Genomic DNA, 23,821 nt, shown 5'->3' with positions numbered 1-23,821 from the left:
GTAGTTACCTTTGCTCAGTTGAAATACTGTTACATCTGATTCCAGCTTCTCCCTCTCAAACTGCAGAATAAATACTATCATATTGTGGGCACAGTAAGAAGTCTTACAACACCAGGTTAAAGTCCAACAGGTTTGTTTCGAATCACTAGCTTTCAGAGCACAGCCAGCATCCAACGCCGTCATCTCCACATCACATCATATTGTGGTCACTGCCCCCTAAGAGTTCCTCCATGTTAAGTCTGCCTTGTTCTGAGAAGCACCTGTTTTAATGAGGAGCTAAAGGAAATTAGTACAAGTAAAGAAATGGTTTGGGAGAAATTAATGGGATTGAAGGCGGACAAATCTCCAGGGCCTGATAATCTGAATCCCAGAGTATTTAAGAAAGTGGCCTTAGAAATAGTAGATCCATTGGTGGTCATTTTCCAAAATTCTATACACTCTGGAATGGTTCCTACAGGGTGGAGGATAGTGAATGGAACCCTGCTATTCAAAAAGGGTGTCAGAGAGAAAACAGCGAACTATGGATGAGAGACTAAATCGGTTAGGATTATATTCATTGGAGTTTAGAAGAGTGAGGGGATCTCATAGAAACTTACAAAATTCCAACAGGATCAAAAAGAATATTCCCGATGGTGAGAGTTCAGAACTAGGGGTCATAGTTTGAGGATAAGGGGTAAACCTTTTAGGACTGAGGTGAGGAGAAATTTCTTCACCCAGAAAGTGGTGAATCTGTGTTATATTACCACGACTGGTAATATGTTGTATTCTTTGTCGTTTCCTCCAGAATGATCCGATGTAGTGTTGGCAAAGAATATACCAATCTAAAGATTGAAACAAACTAATTTATTATTACACTACTAATTAAAGGAAGTTCGCACACTCGACTGAGTTATAGATGATAACACAAATGATATTGAATCTGTACTACAGTATTCAATATTCTATCTAACTACTGACTACATTATGACTTGACCTTGTGCTATATATCTCTAATCAACTTTCACTCTGCTCTCTCCATGTTCTCTTCAGCTTCTCCCAGAATTCCTAGCGAGGTTGTCTTAAATACAGTGAATTAGTAATGCCCTCTAGTGTTTGATGCAATTATTCACCCTTCACTATCCTGACTATATACATATTACATTCGCTACCTAGGAAAGTAGTTCAGTGTGTAATTTCAAGAAGGAATTAGACTTAGCTCTTGGGTCTAAAGGGATCAAGAGATATCGGGGGGGGGGGGGGGTCCTGACTATATGCATATTACATTCGCTACCTAGGAAAGTAGTTCAGTGTGTAATTTCAAGAAGGAATTAGACTTAGCTCTTGGGTCTAAAGGGATCAAGAGATATCGGGGGGAGGGGGAGAGATTGGGATCAGGGTAGGATCAGGGTATTGAACGTCATGATCAGCCATGATGATAATGAATGGCGGAGTAGGCTCGAAAGACCGAATGGCCTCCTTCTATTTTCTATGTTTCTATCTTACACACCACCAAATCTAGAATAGCTTGTTCCCTGGTGGGTTCTCCCACAAGCTGCTCCAAAACACCATCTCGTGGACATTCCACAAATTCATTTTCTTGGGATCTGCTACCAACCTGATTTTCTCAGTCCACCTGCACATTGAAGTCCCCCATGTTTGTTGTAATATGCCTTTCTTATATGCCTGTTCTATCTCCTGATTTATTTTCTGCCCAACATCCTGACTACTGCTAGGGGATCTGTACATAAATCCCATCAGGGTCTTTTTTCCTTTGTCATTCTTCAACTCTACCCACACAGATTCTTTGCCTTCAAACCCTATACCGCTTCTCGCTATCGATTTAATTTTATTCCATATGAACACCCCTTCCCCTCTGCCCACCTCCCTGTCCTTTCGATAGGACACATATCCTTGGATTTACTTGCAGCCACTTCTCTGTGAGGCCCACAGCATCATACCCGCCAATTGCAATGTGCACTACAAGCTCATTTACCTGGTTTTGTATACTGCACGCATTTAGGTACAATACCTTCCGTCCTCCGTTGACCGCACCCCCCCCCCCCCCATATCTACTGTGCCTGAAGTTAGATTGCTGCCACTTTTCATACTCTGTTATATTACTTGTTCTGGAAACTTTACTAACCTCTCCTGAGCTCTCCTCCCCCTTTTAACTAGTTTAAAGTCCTCATCATTAACCTGCACTCCTACCTTCTCCTTTAACTTTGATTTCTAATTTTCCATACAACTAAACCCTCCTCGCCACTATTGAGATAAAACCCTATCTACAGTCTTAGTTATTGATTCACCAGAACTCTCGTCCCAGCATGATTCAGATGAAGACCATTCCATCGGAACAGGTGCCATTGTCCCATGAATTCAACCCATTTCTCCTACACCAACCTTTGAGATATGCATTTACCTCTTTAATCTTATTGACCCTGTGCCAATTAGCTCATGGCTCAGGGAGCAATCTATGGATTATTACCTTTTTGGTTCTACTTTTTAATTCAGCCCCTAGCTGCTCATATTCCTTCAGCAGAACCTCTATACTTGTTCTACTTCTGTCGTTGGTACCTACGTTGATACCACGATGGAAACAGGAAGAAATGCCAAGCTGTTTTCAGAAGCCTGCATAATTATACCTGGTCGGTGCTGGACATGTCTGTCCATTCCAGAATAGACTTTCTGTTTGTATCCCGAGTATTCATGGTAAGATCCACTGACATCAAGCAGGCGTACTTCTCTGGCCACTTGGAGATGGAGTGGGGGGAGGATGGAGGAATGTCCCAAATCCAGAGAAGCATGCAGAATCTGCTCCTGCTGCAGTCAATGGGACTTAATTCAGGAGGACTCAGAGAGGTGTAGAGTCAGCAGGGCTCTCGCCTCGACCAAGGTCATCTTCCAATCCAGAGTCCACTCTGTGGAACAGTTTGAGATGTGTTTGAATTTCTTCTTCCAAAGGGTAGAGAGAGAACGCTCTGTGACCAGCCGTCTGAAGGAAGACAACAACTTGGTAACATCATTGTAGTTTGACATACATATTGAGGATCGGCAAATCCTTTGATGCCAGATTGTACGACGTGAAGTCCACGACTTCCCAGTCCTTCCTATCCTCATCATGGAGGTCTTAGATGACAGCAACCATGGGAGTTTTGACAAACCTCTAACTCTGAACGAGTAAAATTCCTAAAAGCAAATGTTTACTAGCTCAGTTGTATTCAGCTCTGTGGACTGGATCAGCCCAGGTCTGCTGAAAGCTTCTGGCCAACAGAATGTCAGAAGCCATGAGGAATGGATTATCCTCATCTACAAACAGAAGGGTAAAATCTGTGAAAATTGGAAATTGGCAGTCCATTTCATACTTAATGAGGACTACAAAATTCTGTCCAAGATCGTTGCCATTTGGATCAAGTCAGCTCTGGAGTTCGTAATCCATCCTGACCGTGCGGTACATGATGGGAAGATCTGATAGTCTTGCACATAGTCTTTCCTATCTGCATGACATGGGGGTGGACATCTGCCTCATCAGCCTGGACCAGGAGAAGGCCTTTGACATAATATCACACACCCATGTGATGGATTCGCACACCAAAATGGTGTTTGGGGTGGGAATATGCAGTTGGATCCAACCACATTAGATAAACATCAGTAGCAAGAAAAGTAAAAGTAAACTTACCATAGTCCCAGATGACCAAAGGCTGCTTTCCCCTTTGAGGGAAGAGCTGCAAGGTGGTGGTTTAACCTGAGGTTCATCATACCTCAGGCGAGGGGAAAGGTTAAGAAGGCGGGCCTTCATGAACAACCTCAGCTGGTTCGGGAATTGAACCCGTGCCGCTAAAATCACTCTGCATCATGAACCTGTTGTCCAGTCAACTGAGCTAAACATCAGTAGCACAGTTTAAATCAATGGTTGGGAGAAGGGGAGGGAGAATAAAAAAGCTTCCAATCAAATTGGGAGTCAGGCAAGGCTGTGTTCTAACCTCTGTTTTATCTGTGTTTTCTATCAATCCTTTTGTCAAGTCTATCAGAAAGGATGTGAGCATGAGGAGTGTCAATCCCAGGCAGCAAAGGCTTACAGGTCAAGCCTCCCTGTACAGGATGACATTACTTTTTTCTGATCAGATTTGCTGTCGGTACAAAGACTGATGAATATCTGCAACCAATCTTAACTGGCCTCATGAGCCACAGTAAATCGCGGCAAAAGCAAACCCATGTTCTTTGCGTATTGGGCCAACCAACACTTTGTCCCCTTCACCATCAGGTCAGAGTACCTGAAGGTGCCACGATTTAATTCAGAGAGTCCAGGGAATGAGCAAAAAACTGAGAGGAACATTTAGCCAAGTTAAGGCAGATACTGGGACAGTGGGAATGATGCTCCCTCTTTGTTACAGGTAAGAATTTGGTCATCAGGTGTGAGATGCCCACTGTTGCTGCAGGTGCAGCAGCCTAGCCCATATCCCCAATCCTGTGCTGCAGCGGTCACCCGAGCTATCTTCCATTTTATCAAGAGATCGTCTGAATGTTCGAATCTCTGGATTGATGGGTGTCACAAGGCTATACCCCCGTTATTTGTGAAAATATGATTGTTCAACAGATTGAAAAATTTGAAATGCGACTGAACCAACTACTTAAAAATGCAAGGCTAACTTCCAAGGTGAAGGTGATAAACAAACAAATCAGGGAAGTGTGAAGACAGAGACATTTCCCATAATTCAGAGATTTATTGTCGGAGGAAGAGATATTAAAAGGCAGAGTGCTGACGATTGAAACAATGGCTGCCACAGATAGACAAACCCAAGACATCTTGGAAATACACAATGGTTGAGCAATTTCAGACCAGGCTGCAACCACTTCAGAGGGATTGAAAGAATGTTTTCATCAGAGGAAACAGTCTGAAAGCTGGTCCGTCTCTCTCTCTCGGAGCAAGTGTATTACCCGGTTCAGAAGCCAACTTTACCAGAAACCTACCAGCAAACCCAGATCTCGTCACCTGCGCAAGGCTAAGCTTCATGCAGCTGTGGTGCCCAGGGCACACCATTTTTAAAAGAAATTTAGAGTACCCAATTATTTTCTTTTCCAATTAAGGGGCAACTTAGTGCACTTAGGGCACCAATCCACCTAACCAGCACTTCTTTTGGGTTGTGGGAGTGAAACCCACGCAAATACGGGGAGAATGTGCAATCTGCACACGGACAGTGACCCAGGGCCGGGATTCGAACCCGGGTCCTCAGCGCCGTAGTCCCAGTGCTAACCACTGCGCCACCGTGCTGCCCCATGCACAGAGCACACCTGACAAGGACCCAAATGAGCAGGTTCTTCCTGGAGGTGGAAGGTAAATGTGAACGGTGCCAGAGGGGCCCGACCAACCACACCCACATGTTCAGCACCTGACATGTCGGGTTTTGGACAGCCTTCTTCAAGACAATATTCAAGGTTGTGGGGGTGACTGCCTGAGAATGGCAGTCTTCGGAGTATCGAACCAGCCAAAGCTACATATGGGGCAGAGGGCTGACGCCCTAACCTTTGCTTCTCTAATCGCATGCCATCGAATCCTGTCCGGCTGGCGATTATCAGCACCACCCACAGCTACAGACTGGCTGGCAGACCTATCGGAATTTCTCCACCTGAAGAAGATTAAGTACACCATCCGAGGGTCTGAAGATGGCTTCCACAAAATCTGGGGGCCATTCACCAAACTGTTCCGAGGCCTTTTTGAAGCAAACAACTGATAGAGCGGTGATGGGGTGGGGTACGGGCACGGGGGGACATCTGGGAGCCACGAGGACCACAGCGAGCAGACAGAAATAAAAGGAGTGAACCAGGGGGGAGAGACCGGAAGAAACACCAAGGGGCACGGCAGAGAGACAGTGACCGACATGGGGACCAGAGGGCCCAACACAGGCCACACGAAAACAAACCCTCAAAAAGCAGGCAGACAACAGGATGGGAAGAGCGGACAAGAAGGGAGGGGAGGCCAAGTGACATGAAGAGGGAAAAGAGAAGGAGGGCTGTGCCGACAGACAAACACCGAACAACCATCCATGGTGAAGTAAAGGGCCGAGGATAAGACCTGGAAACAGCAAAAAGGGGGAGGTTTGGGGGGGGGGTGGGGGGTGGAGAGAGGGTGCTGGAAAAGAACATGTAAACTGTAACCATCTGATCTATCTTTATGTACAGTGTAAAAATGTAAAACGTTAATAAAAATGTTTTTTTAAAAAGTAATTACAATATCTACCTCTGACGACATCCACAAAACAATGTTTAAAAATTCACACCTCGAGGACTTCCGGTGGCGGCTATGAGGGAGTAGGTCACATATTTGTTGGCTCCCGTTTCGGTCGGACTTTTGGACCTGTTCCCCAGACTTTTTTGCGCTTTTGAGCGCAGAGCTGGGAAGCAATAGTACTCAGGCACTGAACCCATACAGAATTGTATGGACTTAAGAAGCCGGAGGGACCGTAAACAGCAGAAGAAGTGGTCAAGCAAGGGCACAGTGGAGGCTGTGAGAGAGACCAATATGGCCGATGTCCAGAGCAAGGTGCCGACAGCCCAGCCTACAATGGAGCAGCTGCTACAGGCCATGCAGGAGGGCTTTTTAGCTCTGAAGCGCGATAACTTGGAGCTGCTCCAGAAGTCGATGGACCAATTGGAAAAAAGGCTGGATGATCAGGCTGAGAAGCTCCTGAAGCTGGAGAAGACGGTGGAGGAGCAGCCCGACATTCAAACTGTGATGGACGTGGAGATTCGGAGGTTGAGGGATCAGCAAAAAAAAATCCTGGAAAGGCTGGAGGATTTGGACAACAGATCTCGCCGGCAAAGTGAAAGAACCGTTGGCCTCCCGGAGGGGGCTGAGGGGCTGGATGCTGCCGCGCATGTGGAGGGTATGTTTCAGAAGCTGCTGGAAAATGAGGTGTTACCTCGCCCGCCGGTGGTGGACAGGGCACACAGAGTGCAGGTGAGGCAGCCGCGACGAGGGGGTCCCGCACGAGCGATGGTGATCCGGTTCCACAGGTACCTGGACAAGGAGCGGGTTCTGCAATGGGCCAAGAGCACACAAAGCTGTACTTGGGACAATAGCACCCTGCGTGTTTACCAAGACCTGAGCACTGAGGTGGCCAGGAGGAGGGGAAGCTACAGGCAGGTGAAGGAGATTTTGTACAAGAACAAGGTGAAATTCGGGCTGCTTTTTCCAGCGTGACTGTGGGTTACGTATGAGAGTCAGCACCACTATTTTGAGGAATCCGAGGAAGCGACGGACTTTGTTAAGAAGCAAGAGATGGCCCTGAGCTGAGGACTCTTGGGCTCATGGTAGAACCTTTAAGTCTATTTTGTTTTTCTCTCGCTGTGAGAGATGCCTGCATGCTTGGGTCCGTTCTTTTCGTTTTTCGACCTTTCTAGGTGGAGGTATTTTGGTTGCGATGTGTTTTTATTGTTCTTTTTCGTGGTTTGCTTGAATGTTTCCTTTTTGGGTTACTTGTTTGGTTGGAGTTTTGGTAGGGGGAAAATATAAAAAAGAAAATAGTTAAAAAGGTGCTGTTATGATGGGGGTTTCGGGGGAATTTTTTGAAATCTTTTCCTGTGTTTGGAGGGGAAGGGCTGAGACTGCCTGGTACTTCTTATCTCTATTTGTTTGATTTAAATTGCACTATTGTTGGGGATGCTTCTGACTTGTATAAAGAATTTGTTTAAGCAGGACTCGTTTGGGGAAGCGATATGGATGGGCCGGGGGGAGGGCAGCCAGGGAACAATGGGTGAGAGACGCACTGGCGCCGAAGCTGGGGGCCACCAGGCTAGCTTGGTGGGCTAGTCAACGGAAGCCAGGTGGGAGGTGGTCATATAGTTAGATTAGAGCAGGGGTTAGGTGGTAGGATGGTGTTGCTAGGGGGAGGAGAGGGGGAGGGGGGGAGGGGGGGGTTGATCTGCTGACGAGGTGGAACTTGGACATGGCAACAGTGGGGAGGTCATGGGTGGAGCCGGCCAGGAGGCAGGCCAGAGGATGCGCGACACATGGCTGGGGGGCTGGCCAAGGAAAGGGGATGGCTGATTGGCAAAGGGGGGGGGGGGCGAGGTGCCCCCCCAACCAGGCTGATCACCTGGAATGTTAGAGCGCTAAACGGGCCAGTGAAGAGGGTGCGTGCGTTCGCGCATTTGTGGGTTCTGAAGGCAGACGTAGTCATGCTGCAGGAGACGCACCTGAAAGGGGCAGACCAGGTTAGGCTAAGGAAGGGCTGGGTTAGTCAGGCCTTTCATTCGGGGCTCGACACTAAGACCAGGGGGGTTGCGATCCTGATTAATAAAAGGGTTCAATTTGAGACGGAGGGTACAGTTGCGGATGGGGGCGGCAGATTTGTTATGGTTAGGGGTAAGCTCGAAGGGGTGAGAGTAGTCTTGGTTAGTATGTATGTCCCTAATTGGGACGCTGTGGATTTTATCAAGCGGTTGCTAGGGAAGATCCCCGACTTGGACTCGCGCAAACTGATCATGGGTGGGGACTTTAACACAGTCCTGGACGCGAGCCTGGATCGGTCGTGTTCAAAAACGGGCAGGTTGCCAGCGATGGCAAAGGAACTGAGAGGGTTCATGGAGCAAATGGGGGGAGCTGATCCGTGGAGATTTAGCCGGCCGTTGGTGAGGGAGTTTTCGTGCTACTCCCACGTACAGAAGATGTATTGCCGAATTGAGTAGGGACTTGCTGGCCGGGATGGTGGGGGCAGAATATTCGGCAATTGCCATATCGGATCATGCTCCGCACTGGGTAGATCTACAGATTTGTAAGGATAGCTTTCAGCGCCCACAATGGAGGCTGGAAGTTGGATTGCTAGCGGACGAGGCGGTGTGTGAGAGACTCAGGAGATGTATGCAGAATTACCTGCAGGTAAATAATACCGGAGAAGTCTCAGCAGCGGTGCTCTGGGAGGCGCTGAATGCATGGTGAGAGGGGAGCTGATCTCAATCCGGGCTCATAGGGACAGGACAGATAGGGCAGAAACGGACCGACTGGTTAAGGAAATTTTACGGACGGACAGGAGCTACGCGGGGTCCCCGAGGCCAGAGTTACTCAGGAAATGACAGAGGCTGCAGGCCGAGTTCGGGGTGCTGACTACAGGCAAGGCCGTAGAACAGCTTAGAAAGGCAAAAGGCGCGATATATGAGCATGGAGAGAAGGCCAGCAGAATGCTCGCGCAGCAACTAAGGAAGAGAGAAGCGGCTGGGGAGATACGAAGGATAGCGGATGGGGAGGGAAATCTGGTGGGGGGCCCGGCAAGGCTGAACAAGGTGTTTAGGAACTTTTATAGTAAGCTGTACACTTCGGAACCCCCCAGGGGACCGGAGGGGATGAGGCGATTCCTGGACGGACTGACCTTCTCAAGAGTGGGTAGGGGAATGGTAGACGGACTGGGGGCCCTGGTCAGGATCGAAGAGGTATTGGGGGGCCTGAAGGTCATGCAGTCGGGTAAAGCCCCGGGGCCGGCTGGGTATCCGGTGGAGTTTTATAAAAGGTTCGCCGAGATAGTGGGGTAGGTGCTGGTCAGGGTTTTTAACGAGGCAAGAGACAGAGGGGTTCTATCCCCGACGATGTCGCAGGCCACTATTTTGCTTATTCTGAAACGGGATAAAGACCCGGAGGCTTGTGGGTCTTACAGGCCGATCTCTTTGATCAACGTAGACGCTAAACTACTGGCCAAGATCTTGGCGACTAGAATTGAGGACTGTGTACCGGACGTAATTGTGGAGGACCAAACCGGGTTCGTAAAGGGTAGGCAACTGGTGGCCAATCTAAGAAGGCTGCTTAATGTGATTATGATGTCCCCGGAGAGCAGGGAGGCAGAGATAGTGGCAGCTATGGATGCGGAAAAGGCTTTTGACCGGGTCGAGTGGGATTATCTGTGGGAGGTGCTGGGACGGTTTGGGTTCGGGGAGGGGTTCATTGACTGTGTTAGGCTGTTATATCAGGCCCCAGAAGGTAGTGTAAGGACGAACAGGATGCCATCAGATTATTTCAGACTGCACCGCGGGACAAGACAGGGTTGCCCTCTCTCCCCACTGCTGTTCGCGCTGGCCATAGAGCCCCTGGCAATTGCTCAGAGAGCTTCAAAGGACTGGAAAGGGCTGGTCCGGGGGGAACGGGACGGGGGGGGGGGGGGGGGGACGGGGACCGTAAAGTCTTGTTATGTAGGGATGACCTGCTGTTATACATATCGGACCCAATGGCGGGGATGGACGGTATCATGGAAACCCTGAGGGAATTTGGCCGGTTTTCAGGATATAAACTGAACGTGGCTAAGAACGAGTTGTTCGTAATTCAGGCGAGGGGGCAGGAGAGTAGGCTGAAGAGGTTACCGTTCAGGCTGGTAGGAGAAAACTTCAGATACTTGGGAATACAGGTGGCACGGGACTGCGGCAAGTTGCATAAGCTCAACCTGCCCCGACTGGTGGAATGAGTGAGGGAGGAGGTTCGGAGTTGGGATGTGTTTCCGCTGTCATTAGCGGGAAAGGTGCAGACTGTTAAGACGACAATTCTCCCGAGATTCTTGTTCATATTTCAGGGTCTCCTGGGTTTTGTCTGGGCTGGAACGTCCCCGCGGGTGAAGAAGGTGTTGCTCGAAAGGAACAGAGGGGAAGGGGGGCTGGCATCGCCGAACTTCAGCAACTACTACTGGGCGGCCAACATAGCGATGATAAGGAAATGGATGGTGGGTACGGGGTCGGTTTGGGAGCGAATGGAGGCTGCTTCAGGCAGGGGCACCAGTTTGGCAGCCCTGGTTACGGCGCCACCGCCGCTCCAGCCGGCGCGGTACTCCACCAGCCCTATAGTGGTAGCAGCTCTTTGGATCTGGGGCCAGTGGAGGAGGCATATAGGGGAAGTGAGAGCATCGGGCTATCGGACATGACGAGCTTTCTCGGACTAGAGAAAGTTAATTTCGCCTTGAGAGGTTCGCTATCAGGGTTCGCCCGGAGGTGGCAGCCATTCATTGACTTCTTCGCGGAAAATTAACCGTCAGCGGGGTGGGGGTGTGTGGTTTAGAGTAGAGGGTGGTTTAGGCAGGTCCTTGCCAGAATGGAGTTGTAGTTTGTACTATGCGTTATTTGCTTTTCTTTTTTGTACAGTACTATACAATGTCATTGTTTTATATGCAAAAAATACCTCAATAAAATTGTTTATTTAAAAATAAATTCACACCTCCAGGACAAAGGACTTAATCAGATATTTTTAACCTTTTTTAAATTGGATTCTATTTTCCATTATTTCAGGTATCTATGTGTGTACATCTGCATGTGAGAAGTCATGATTTTTATACCCTCAGGTTTAGCAGTTAATAAATTTGTTCATTCTTTGACCACAGAAAACCTTGTCTGATTGGCTCCTTAATGCTCACAGCTTATAAAGTTAAATACATTTGGATTTGAAAAAGGATTATACTCTTGAAAAAGAATTTAAACCTTTATTGTGACCAACCAAGGAGGTTGAACAGAGGGGACCAGTTCAACCCTTCCCACCTGGTCGTAACATGGGGAACAATTATACTCAACATCACCCTCATTCTAATGGCCACCTGAGTGTGCAGCTGTATCAAACTGTGTGTAGACCCTCCGTATGCAAACACCAAGTATCACTCGGTGCGGAGGTTCTACCTGTCCCGGAGTTACAAAGGATGGGTCTGACTACGTTGCTCCGGAATAGTCCAAGCATTTGGACTCTACCATGCCACCTGTCCCTTGTGGAAACATTTGTGCAGAAAAACACCATTTTCCAATCAAGTCAACCAGACAGCGCCTGCATGGAACAACCTCGAGGCCCTGCGGGAAAAAGAGATGGTGATCCTGTCAGATGGTTGTCTGAGCAGACTGTCAAGCTCATTTGGCAGAAAGCCTCACTGCCAGAAGATTCAAACAAGCACCAAGACATCGCCTGGCGAGTGGTGAAAAGGACACTGCACACCAGACCCTTTATGCTCACCCGCTGCACTGTCCTACAAGTGGTTGCAGTAGGTAAAAGATTGTCATCTACCTGCTTCTGGAATGTGTCTTTGCAAAGTAGGTCTGAAAAGAGATGCAAAGGTTTTTGTCAAAGTTCATCCTGAGCAGCTGCATGATACAGGACTCTATCTATCGGCTGTTTCAGGTCACACAGGCCAAGTCAAAAATCAACTGTTGTTTGGGAATCTTAAACTCAGTGAAAGGGATTCTGTGGTCTTCCCAAAATATGCTGACCTTTCAGCTCAAAGAGAAGTTCACAACCAAATGTTGCAGAATGGCACATTCCAAGATCCAGGACTAAGTGTTGAGGAAGTGCTACCTTTCATGCTATATTCACATACTATTTCCCTAAAAAGGAAGCTGTCTGTTCACAGGCCTGCTTCAACATTGTTCTGCAATCCATTGCTAGGAGATGTACAAGAATAGCCCAATCAACAAGCCCTCTGACTCTCTGTGATTAGGTCCAGATCAGGGAGATCAGTGGAAAGCTATATTGGAACATCTCACAGCAATGCATATTGAGCGTAAATAATTCTGTGCTTTGCTAACAGTGTTCTCTAATTTGACAGTCATTGTGTTAAAGTTATTCCACCCTCATGCTGAGAGGTTGGGTGGATAATCTACAGTCAGGTCTTTCACAATGCTTCTCTGTAATCAGTCAATTGTTGCTGCCTGTCAATTTACTCTCTAATTAATAATAAGAAGTCTTTATTATTGTCACAAGTAGGCTTACATTAACACTGCAATGAAGTTACTGTAAAAATCCCCTAGTCGCCACACTCTGTTCGGGTACACAGAGGGAGAATTCCGAATGTCCAATTTAGCGAACACGTCTTTCAGGACTTGTGGGAGGAAATCGGAACACCCGGAAGAAACCCACGCAGACATGGGGAGAATGTGAAGACTCCACACAGACAGTGACTCATGCCGGGAATCAAACCTGGGACACTGGCGCTGTGTAGCAACAAAGAACAAACAAAGAACAAAGAAATGTACAGCACAGGAACAGGCCCTTCGGCCCTCCAAGCCCGTGCCGACCATGCTGCCCGACTAAACTACAATCTTCTACACTACCTGGGTCCGTATCCCTCTATTCCCATCCTATTCATGTATTTGTCAAGATGCCCCTTAAATGTCACTATGTCCCTGCTTCCACCACCTCCTCCGGTAGCGAGTTCCAGGCACCCACTACCCTCTGCGTAAAAAACTTGCCTCGTACATCTACTCTAAACCTTGCCCCTCTCACCTTAAACCTATGCCCGCTAGTAATTGACCCCTCTACCCTGGGGAAAAGCCTCTGACTATCCAGTGCTATCTTCACCTCTGGAACCAGTTGGCATCAACAAGTCAACCAGGATTATCAACTTCATTTTTCTGAAATTCCAAATCTACCATTTCACGTAATTCACAAATAGGTGTGTTTTCTTTTGTGATTTTAGTACAACAATGTTATGTCAGTGTTGAAAGTTCCAATTAGCATTAGTTTCAAATTGGACTATTAATGAAATGTTCCAAATAATGTTTTAGAATAAGTACTAATCTTTTTAGTTCACTGTAGCCAAAATTGGGTTCAATGTCTGAGCCAATTCCAGAAGAATACTTGGTTGGACATTTAAAATAAATGCACTGGTGATATTAAAATATGCTTTTTCAACAAATTCAAACGTACATTGAAATTGTTTAAAGGGGTCAGGAAGATGATCATAGACTAGATAATGATACTTTTGCACTTGATTTATAAATGTTTGCAGTGCTTGGACAGAGGGTGGGATCCTTCAACTGAAAATAAACACATTTTAAGGATGTTGCGATTCTGGGTGAATTACAGTGCAAGTTTAAGTGTCAGTGCGAAATGATTTCCACTTCAGATCAATGCTAAACTTGTAGCATAAGGACAGTGTCACTGCCTGATTTTGCTTTGGAAGACAGTGGAGAAAAATTAACTGCAGTCTCAAACAGCTTTGCTTTGAACTGTATGCAGTATACGTCTTGTGCATTGATGTCCCAAGTACTTTTTAAACTTACTTTATCTTAAGAGAATGGGCTATTCTCTCCCTAATACACAGATTCCTACCTACTGAGAGTGAGTTAGGGGTGTGCATATGTGTGGATGTGCGTACAGCAATCTGCCCTGAACAGGCTGGAACTCAAAATGCAACTACCCAGATCATCAGCTGCAGGGTACATGCACTCTAATGCATGAAAGATTACTCCGTTAAACTTGTACTGGAGGCTCAAAGTTCTAAACTTAAAGTATGCGTGATGTGCTCTAGTTGGCTCAGTCGTAACATTTTTGCCTTTGTGCCAGAAGTTTGTGATTCAAGCCTGTTATGTGCTGTGTTATGACCGTGGTAAAGATCTACACAGAAAATCTAGTTCTTTGACTAGTAATAGTTTATTAACAAGACGAACATGTGGAAAGATAACTAACGAACCATTAAACAAACGGTAACTAATAATTGAATTCAGTGACTTCTCCTGGAGCTACTTCTAGTGTGACTGTCCTTTAGTATGACTTACTACCAACTACTGGATAGCTTGAGTCATGTGATAGATCTCTATCGCCACCTGTTGGCTGAAGGTCAAATCGATAACTATATACATTAATAGATAACTATATATAAAACTATGCACAGGCATATCACCACAAAGCCCACTCCAGAACTTGAGCGCATAGATACAAGCTGATGCTTACAATTTTTGGTGAGATATTAAGCTGAGGGAACATCTGAGGATTAGATAGATGCAAAAGATCTCATGGCATTGTTTGAAGAAGAAAAGAGGAGTTCTCTCAGTACCCTGGCCAATATTTATTCCTTAAATGACATATTTAAAGAATAGATTCAGTGCTGTTGGTATTTGCTGCATGCCAGTGATGTGTGACAAAAAACACATTTCAGGAGTATTGCACTAGATATGAAACAGGTTGGGATGCCTTGATGATATTTGAGGTCCTAAAAAAAGTCAGATCAGTCTTATTGATCTAAAACTGAATATAAATAATGATATGCCCAGTTAATTGGTAACTATGTATCCTCCCCATGTCTGCCTGGGTTTCACCCTCACAACCCCCAAAGATGTGCAGGGTAGGTGGACTGGTCACACTAAATTGCCCCTTAATTGGAAATGTTTTAAAAAATTGGTCTCTATATGCATCAGAATACATATATATATATTTTTTTAATTCTCCTTTTTCACATTTTCTCCCACATTTACACCCATCAACAATAAACAATAATCAACAAGATATGTCAATCCCCATAATAACAACGATCCCATCCGCCCACCAACCCCCAAACCTCAACCCGCATGTTTACAGAAACAAATGACAAAAAGGAATCAGGGATTACCCGTAGTCACCCTTAATCTACACGGCTCTCCACCCCCACCCCCCCCCCCAAACCAACGCCATCCAACCTCTAAGAGAGTACCATACATGATACCCCAAAGTTGTACCCCCCCCCCCCCAAGTCTCCAGCTCCTCCCGTCCACTGCCTCTTGTAAAACTCCTCCTCCCAACCTCGGTTCCCTCCCCCAACCTCGGTTCCCTCCCCCCAACTTTCCACCCCGACTAGACCACTCGGACCCTGTTCTGTCAGGCTCCGATGGCCGCAGCCCCTCCCCCCACCTCACCAGCCAGCGTGGAGGCCCCCGCCCGGGTCCCTTTCCCCCTTGCCCGGCACTAGGAAAGCCCAAAGATCCCCTTTTAGCACACAAACCCCGCATATCCTCCCCGTGTGTGCGTGGGTTTCCTCCGGGTGCTCCGGTTTCCTCCCACAGTCCAAAGATGTGCAGGTTAGGTGGATTGGCCATGATAAATTGCCTTTAGTGTCCAAAATTGCCCTTCGTGTTGGGTGGAGTTGCTGGGTTATGGGGATAGGGTGGAGGTGTTGACCTTGGGTAGGGTGCTCTTTCCAAGAGCCGGTGCAGACTCGATGGGCCGAATGGCCTCCTTCTGCACTGTAAATTCTATGATATCCACCTACACCCCAAAGAGCCCTCCTTTCGAGTGAAAGTCCCGTCCCTTCCCTTGTCCAAATATATGCAACATTGGCTCCTTTAGCCTCTACAACCGCGCGCAGTGATACAAAAAAAAAGAAGAAAATACAGTCATGAGGTTACATCGGCACATGACCATTCCTCAATTTGGCAGTTCTGCCACAGTCCTTCTGCCTTCGCAAACTCCTCCGCTGCTTCCGCCGTTCCAAAATAAAAGTCCCTGAGCTTGTAAGTCAGCCTCAGCTTCGCTGGATATGCAATGCCGCACTGCACCTTGCCAATGTACAGTGCCCTCTTCACCCGGTTGAAGGCAGCCCGCCTCCTCGCCAGCTCCACCGTAAAGTCCTGGTATACACGTATACCAGCTCCAGCCCACTGCACCACCCACTTCTGCTTGGCCCAGCTCAGGACCTTCTCCTTCACACTGTACCTATGGAAGCACAGAGTCACTGCCCTTGGCGGCTCACTCGCCTTTGGTACAGGCCTCCACGACCGATGAGCCCGATCCAGTTCATATCGGGAGGGGTCCTCCCCCTCCCCCAGTAGTTTTGCCAGCCCCACGACCCTCAAATTCTGTCCCCTGGATCTGTTTTCCAGATCTTCCATTTTTCCTCGCAGATTCTTGTTCGTGTTCATCACCTTCCGCATCTCCTTCCGCATCGAGGCAAGTTGATCGTGCTGCAATACCGTCTCCTCCACTTCCTTCAGCGCCTCCCCTTGCTCTCGCACCTCCGCCACTGCGCTCGCCACCGCCGTCTTCACCGGGGAAACCGCCTCCTCCACCTGCACATTCAAAACATCCCTCATCTCCTTCCTCACCATCTCCATACATTTCTCAATCTGCACCAACTGCTTTTGGAATTCCGCAGCCATCACCTTAGTTAGTTCTTCAGCCGTAAGCACTGCGGCCTCCCCTGGTGCTCCAGCCTCCATTTTCTTTGTTGACCCCACGGTGACCTTTCCCCTCTCCAACGGACTTTCAGCCGCTTTTTTCCCGGCCGTTTTTTGGGTGTTTTTCAACATCCTTCTTCTCCTTGCTCTATCTCCCGACTTTTACTGCCGTCGCTGGCCCTAGGACCGGGCGTGACTCCGCGAAAATGCCGTTCCCGAACGGGAGCCCTCCAATGTGCGGCTGCCTCCCGCCCGCCGTCACCGGAGGTTCCGTGCATCAGAATATTTGAGGCTAGTTCTGAATCTGTTTTTTGAGGTGGTCTTGCTCTTCTTATAAATATTATTAGAAACAACTTCAATGTGATAATTGTTTAATTAAATTGGAAAAATCTTTTAACATTAGTAGAATAGAAAATGAAACATTACCAAGGAGTATTATCATAGCTGTGAATGCAGGCTAATGTACCTGTCTGCCGAATTAAAGATAATAACTTCCTTTGTGGCCAAGAAGGAGGAAAATCAGTGGGCAATATTCACTACCCTCGTATATCTCCCATCAATAAATACGCTTATTTGGTCAAACTAGAATAAATCCCAGGGCTGTTTGTGAAGTTTAGTTTTGACTTGAAAAATCATGGAACTGCAACATGAAAGAATATTTAGAAAATGTATGTACCTTTTAAAATTTGTAATTGAGAGAAGGTAGATCATGGTTATTCACTGTGATGTTTTTGTTGATGGCTTAAAAAGGCAGCACGGTACCATAGTGGTTAGCACAATTGCTTCACAGCTCCAGAGTCCCAGGTTCGATTCCCGGTTGGGTCACTGTGCGGAGTCTGCACGTTCTCCCCGTGTGCGCGTGGGTTTCCTCCGGGTGCTCCGGTTTCCTCCCACAGTCCAAAGATGTGCACGTTAGGTGGATTGGCCAGGCTAAATTGCCCTTAGTGTCCAAAATTGCCCTTGGTGTTGGGTGGGGTTACTGGGTTATGGGGATAGGGTGGAGGTATGGGCTTGGGTAGGGTGGTCTTTCCAAGAGCCGGTGCAGACTCGATGGGCCGAATGGCCTTCTTCTACACTGTCAATTCTATGAAAAATAGTTTTTTGTACAATAGATTATCTGCACAGAACCTGCAAAAGTGTGAATAGGAAGAATTTTTGTCTATACTTACAACCATGGCCACATCAATATACATGTAGGAACCAAAATTACTGTGTTGGTTCATTACAGAATGTCATACTGAAGCATGTTTATAACATTCCAATGTAAGGTGGGAAATGTCTAATATACACTTGTTTTAATTTCCTTCCTCAATGAGCACCTCAACCTCTATGGCTAGATCTTTGTTGACTGTACCTGTGGTATTTATCATACTTTTTGGTGTGGCTGATGCAGGAGAGATTACGCTCGTTGCACTGCCAGTGACAAGATTACTCGTAGTACCGGCGCCACCAACTGTATTGACGGCCAGACTGCCAGGAGGAGGTTTCTTTACAGGTACAACGACACTCCTAAAAAGATAGAAAAAAATACAGTAAATATAACATCCTCTCTTCAGGGTATCAGTGTAAGACTTTGCATTTCGCATGAACAAGGATCTTTACTAAAATACTAAAACATATCTCCATACAAATGTCAAATAGTACTTTAAGGAGAAACTAGAAAAGCACAAAGGGGAAAGAAATGGAAGGTTATGTTGAATGGTTAGAGAAAGGGTGGTAGAGGCGAGAACTCTCACAATATTTAAGAAGCATTTAGACGAGCACTTGAAATGCTACAGTATACAAGGATACGGATCAAGTGCTGGAAAATGGCATTAGGAAAGATAGGTGCTTTATGGCTGGCACAGACATGATGGGCCGAAGGTCCTCTTTCTGTGCTGTATAACTATATGATTCTATAAAGTAGGATGAAAGCGTCTCGTCTGAAGCAAAAAAGGAAATATAGATCAGTTGGGTTGAATGTGTAATTTTGTTATCCTCTCTCTTCAACCCCACCCTCAATGGATTAAACAATGCAAATGAGGGCATGTCAAAGGACTGATGCTTGTCCAAAGCAAAATGAAGCACTCGCACATAAAGTAGATTTGGTTTGCTGTACACAATTTACAGTTTTATTTGAAGCCATAATTTTCTTTTTTTTCTCAAGCTTTGGAAGTGTCAATGCCACCTTTCAGTTTTCAGTAATTGAAAGCAGATCATTTTCTCATTCGTACCTTTTAATTGGAATAAACTGACTCCAGTTAGAGTACTAACGTCTGCTGAAAGATTTTGTATTATATTCAGAAACTAAAACATAATGACACTGGAGAGCTCTCTAAATTACCTGGATGACTAATGATGGCAATTACATCTGCAAAGTATCCTCAAAGTTTCAAACTACACCAACAATAAATCGAATCCCATCATATGTCTTTAAGGCACAGACCCACTATATTAGTTTGTTGCAAGAACATTGTAAAGTTATGGATGAAAACAGGTCAGTTTGCAATTAGTTGTCCTTGTCGCATGACTGAATGCCAGCTTTACAGATAAATAAATGCCAATTGCAAATTACATGAACATGTTATATCATGGGGAAAGTGGGCACACTTTCTCTTTCAGGATTATCGATATAGAAATATTCCAGTCTTAGACAATCCATCTGAGAAGGTGGTCAACAAGAGGCATTTCTCTAGAATGAATAAGGTAAAGTTGAAGCAATTCTGTAGACTTCCTTGAATGGAATGCAACAACATTGTTCAGCCATATAGCAGCAGTTAAATCTTCAGAAATCTTGCACTGAGTAATTAATAATCATCCTTCAAAGCTTGACTGGATCTTCGCAATTAAGATATTCTATATATGATTACTTTATTGATAAAAAGAGCAAAAAAAAGACCAGGACCCATGAATACTCACCTCATCTGTTAGATGGTATATTCGATGCAATTAGTTTGGGACTTGAAACTACTCCCTTTCTGCCTTAGCGCCAAGTATAAAACTACTCAGCCAGTGCTTGCTAATATTAGCAACACCATTATATCCAAAGAGTCATCTAATACAGAAGAGGCACTTTGGCCCATTAAGCCTGCACCGACAAAACTACACTAAATCCACACTAATCCCACTTTACAGCACAGTAAGAAGTCTTACAACACCAGGTTAAAGTCCAACAGGTTTGTTTCGAATCACTAGCTTTCGGAGCACTGCTCCTTCCTCAGGTGAATGAAGAGGTGGATTCCAGAAACATATATATATATATATAAACAAAGTCAAAGATACGAAACAAACCTGTTGGACTTTAACCTGGTGTTGTAAGACTTCTTACTGTGCTCACCCCAGTCCAACGCCGACATCTCCACATCATGGCCACTTTACAGCCTTTACTATTATAACATTCAAGTGCTCATCCACATACTTCTTAAAGGTTGTAAAGTTTACCATCTTTACTATCTTCCCAGGCAGTTCATTGCAGACTCCCACAACCTTCTGGGTGATAAATCTTTTCCTCAAACCCACTCTAAACCTCCTGTCCCTCGTCTTAAATTTAGACCAACTCGTTATTGACCCTTCAACTAAAGGGAACAACTGCTTCCTATCCACCCTGTCCGTACCCCTCATTATCCTAGAGACGTCAATCAGGCCCTCCCTCCATCTTCTCTGCCCTAAAGAAAACAGCCCAAGCCTATCCAGCCTCTCTTCATAGCCCAAATACTCCATCCCAAGCAACAACCTGGTGAAACTCCTCTGCACCCTCTCCAGTGCAATCACATCCTTTCTATAGTGAGGTAACTAGAATTGCACAAGGTTTCCAGTGTGGCTTAACCAAAGTTTTGTACCGCTCCAAGATAACCTCCCTGCTCTTATAATCTATGCCACGACTGATAAAGACAAGTGTCCCGGATGCCTTCTTAACTAGCCTACTAACCTGTCCTGCCGACTTCAGGGATTTGTGAACAAGCACGCCAAGATACCTCTGTGCTTCCTAGTGCCCTGCCATTCACTGAGTACTCCCTTGTCTTGTTACTCCTTCCAAAGTGCAACACCTCACACTTTTCAGTTAAATTTCATCTGCCGCTGATCAACCAATCTGAACAACTCATCTATATCTTCCTGCACCTTAAGACCTTCTTCCTCACTATTAACCACCATGCCAATTTTGTGTTCTCCTCAAACTTACTAATCAGCACCACCCCCCCCCCCCCCCCCCACACACATTCTCAATTATATTGGTTATATTACAAGAATTGATGATAGTTTCATAGTCACTATTACTGAGACTACTTTATATTCCAAATTTTATAAACTGAGTTAAAATTCCACTAACTATGGTGGGATTTCAATGCCTGTTCCCAGAGTATTAGCCGGGGCCTCTGGATTACTAGTCAGTGGCATTATCACAACATCACCATCTTAAACTGTCCTGCTGCTCTGGCCATAATTTATAATATTATTTGCAGTAATTTGGACAGTGAGCTATTATATATTGCAACAGGGATAGGATAAGTTTAGCTCACCCAGCATACAGTTCATAATCTGAGAGCAGAAGCAATGAGCTATTAAAATCCTTTGGCAGTCAGCCTATGTTTCAATCAAATTCTACTTGGTATTGTAACATAAAGGAGAGTACACAAATTGCTGTATTGTTGCTCTACCAATTACACTAATATCATCCCCAATTGTACAAAAATCCTTCTTGATGTGTCATGGCATTTAGGATAAAATGCATAAGATCTTGGTTGAGCACCCTCCAGATTCTAGAATGGTCCTCCTAGATCGAAGGATAGCAAATGTAACACTGCATACAAAAAAGCTGGGAGAGAGAGAGAGAGAGAAAATCGGAAAGTGTTGTGCATTCATGTTTGTTCCTAGTTGGAACGTGCTATAGATCAAGTTTTAAGTGCACCACAAGGAGTCCAGTGCTACTTAAGATGGTATTTTAGTTACTGGAAAGAATGAAGAAGAGTATCTTTAAAATTTAGATGCTACACCCCAGAGGCTAGAAGATTATGGACTATGAGTACGATAGGATAAATGTAAATTCTTCAAATCTTCTATTGAATACTTGGGGCACGTAAAAGATGCAAAGGGACTCCTCAAGTTGCTTTCAAAAGTAAAAGCCATAACCGAGGCTTCTGCACCTCAAAATGTAAATCTCATATAATGCCCAATGGTGAAGAGAAGCCAATAGCGTTTGCATCAAGATCCTTGAACAAAGCAGAAATGAACTATGCACAGATAGAGAAGGAAGCTCTTGACATCATTTTCAGAAACAAATGTTTTTACCAACACCTAAAATGAAGGAAATTTACTGACAGATCATCGATCACTGACAATACTTAGGCCACACACTGGTATTCCATCTCGAGCAACAGGCCGGATGTAGAGATGGGCATTGCAGTCGTTAGCACATACATACACGATAAAATATCGTCAATCAAATCCCCATGGAATGCTGATAGACTCTTTACATACATAGATACATAGAAGATAGGAGCAGGAGGAGGCCTTTTGGCCCTTCGAGCCTGCTCCGCCATTCAATTATGGCTGATCATCCAACTCAATAGTCTAATTCTGCTTTCTCCCCATAGCCTTTGATACCATTCTCCCCAAGTGCTATATCCAGCCGCCTCTTGAATATAATCAAAGTTTTAGCATCAATTACTTCCTGTGGTAATGAATTCCACAGGCTCACCACTCTTTGGGTGAAGAAATGTTTCCTTATCTCTGTCCGAAATGGTTTACCCTGAATCTTCAGACTGTGACCCCTCGTTCTGCACACACCCGTCATTGGTAAAATCTTCCCTGCATCTACCCTGTCTAGTCCTGTTAGACTAGATTACGTTTTTAGATTTAGATTACGTTTATCTAACAAGTGATCAATGAATATTCAAGTGGTAATATTTTCTATTTAAAAGAAGTCGATAACACTCCTGGATCAACAGGGCAGGTATACCAGAAATAATTCACCGCTGTCAGAAGTTATGGACATGATACTTTGTGGCAAGACCGCGGGAGCACACCATATGTTACTCGAAGACTCGAACTATCCGTACAGGTTGGTTGTCTCCTCTGGGGAATGAGGGTCATCATTCTGCCATTGGTAAGGAAATATATCCTAAACCAACATCATTAAGGTCATTGTGAGATAGTAAAGATGCAGGCGATAGCCAGAAGCTAGTGAAATCGAGAAGGCGGGCATGTGCTTGGCTTGTGCAAAGGTTCGAAACCTGCCACCACTAGCGCCATTACACCCATGGGAAAGGTCAGAAGGACCAGGGCAACGAGTTCATACTGATTATGTCGGCCCACTCAAAGGACTCTCGTTTTTCATTGTGGTAGACACACATTGAAAATAGCCTGAAATTGGCATTATGAAGACTACATCCTCAGAAAAAACAATAGAAAGACTGGGTGCGATCTTTGCAGGATTTGGTTACCTGGACAACTTGTTAATGACAATGGCCGCAGTTCATTTTGCAATAACTCACAAATTACATAAAGGAGAAAGGAATCCACGAGATCTGGTCTGCTCCTCATCATCCTGCCACAAATGGGGTGGATGGGGGTGCAGTAGTTAGCATTGTTGCCTCACAGCGCCAGGGACCTGGGTTTGATTCCGACCTCGGGTGACTGTCTGTGTAGAGTTTGCACTTTCACCCCTTGTCCGCGTGGGTGTCCTCCGGTTTCCTCCCGCAGTCCAAAGATCTGCAGGTTAGGTGGATTGGCCAGGCTAAATTGCCCCTTAGTGTCCAAAAGATTCATTGGGGTTGCAGGGTTTCATAGATGGATGGATGGTAGAGTGGGCCAAGGTAGCGTTCTATTTTGGAGTGTCGGTGCAGACTCGATGGGCTGAATGGCCTCCTTCTGCACTGTATCGACTCTATGATTCTATGAAATAGGCAGACTGAAAGGCTTGTTCAGACAATGAAGCATTCATTGAAGGTAACTCATGAGCAAGGATCATTGTCTAAATTACTAAGTGAAGTCCTGA

General features: G+C 45.8%; 1 protein-coding gene across 3 annotated transcripts in view; it reads right to left on the bottom strand.

Moving 5' to 3' along the window:
* nbeaa (neurobeachin a) overlaps window positions 1-23,821 on the bottom strand; it is a 1,435,335-nt gene that overhangs the window by 739,130 nt on the left and 672,384 nt on the right. For all 3 annotated transcript variants that reach the window (XM_072477018.1, XM_072477016.1, XM_072477017.1), the window contains one exon: window positions 18,203-18,357. In XM_072477018.1, coding sequence (XP_072333119.1) covers window positions 18,203-18,357 — 155 coding nt within the window. The remainder of the gene's footprint in view (window positions 1-18,202; window positions 18,358-23,821) is intronic.

Source organism: Scyliorhinus torazame, chromosome 15 (genome assembly GCF_047496885.1).
Source record: "Scyliorhinus torazame isolate Kashiwa2021f chromosome 15, sScyTor2.1, whole genome shotgun sequence".
Classification (NCBI taxonomy): Eukaryota; Metazoa; Chordata; class Chondrichthyes; order Carcharhiniformes; family Scyliorhinidae; genus Scyliorhinus; species Scyliorhinus torazame.
Note: the sequence above shows the minus strand (reverse complement) of the source record. Positions and strands in the feature narration are given on the sequence as shown.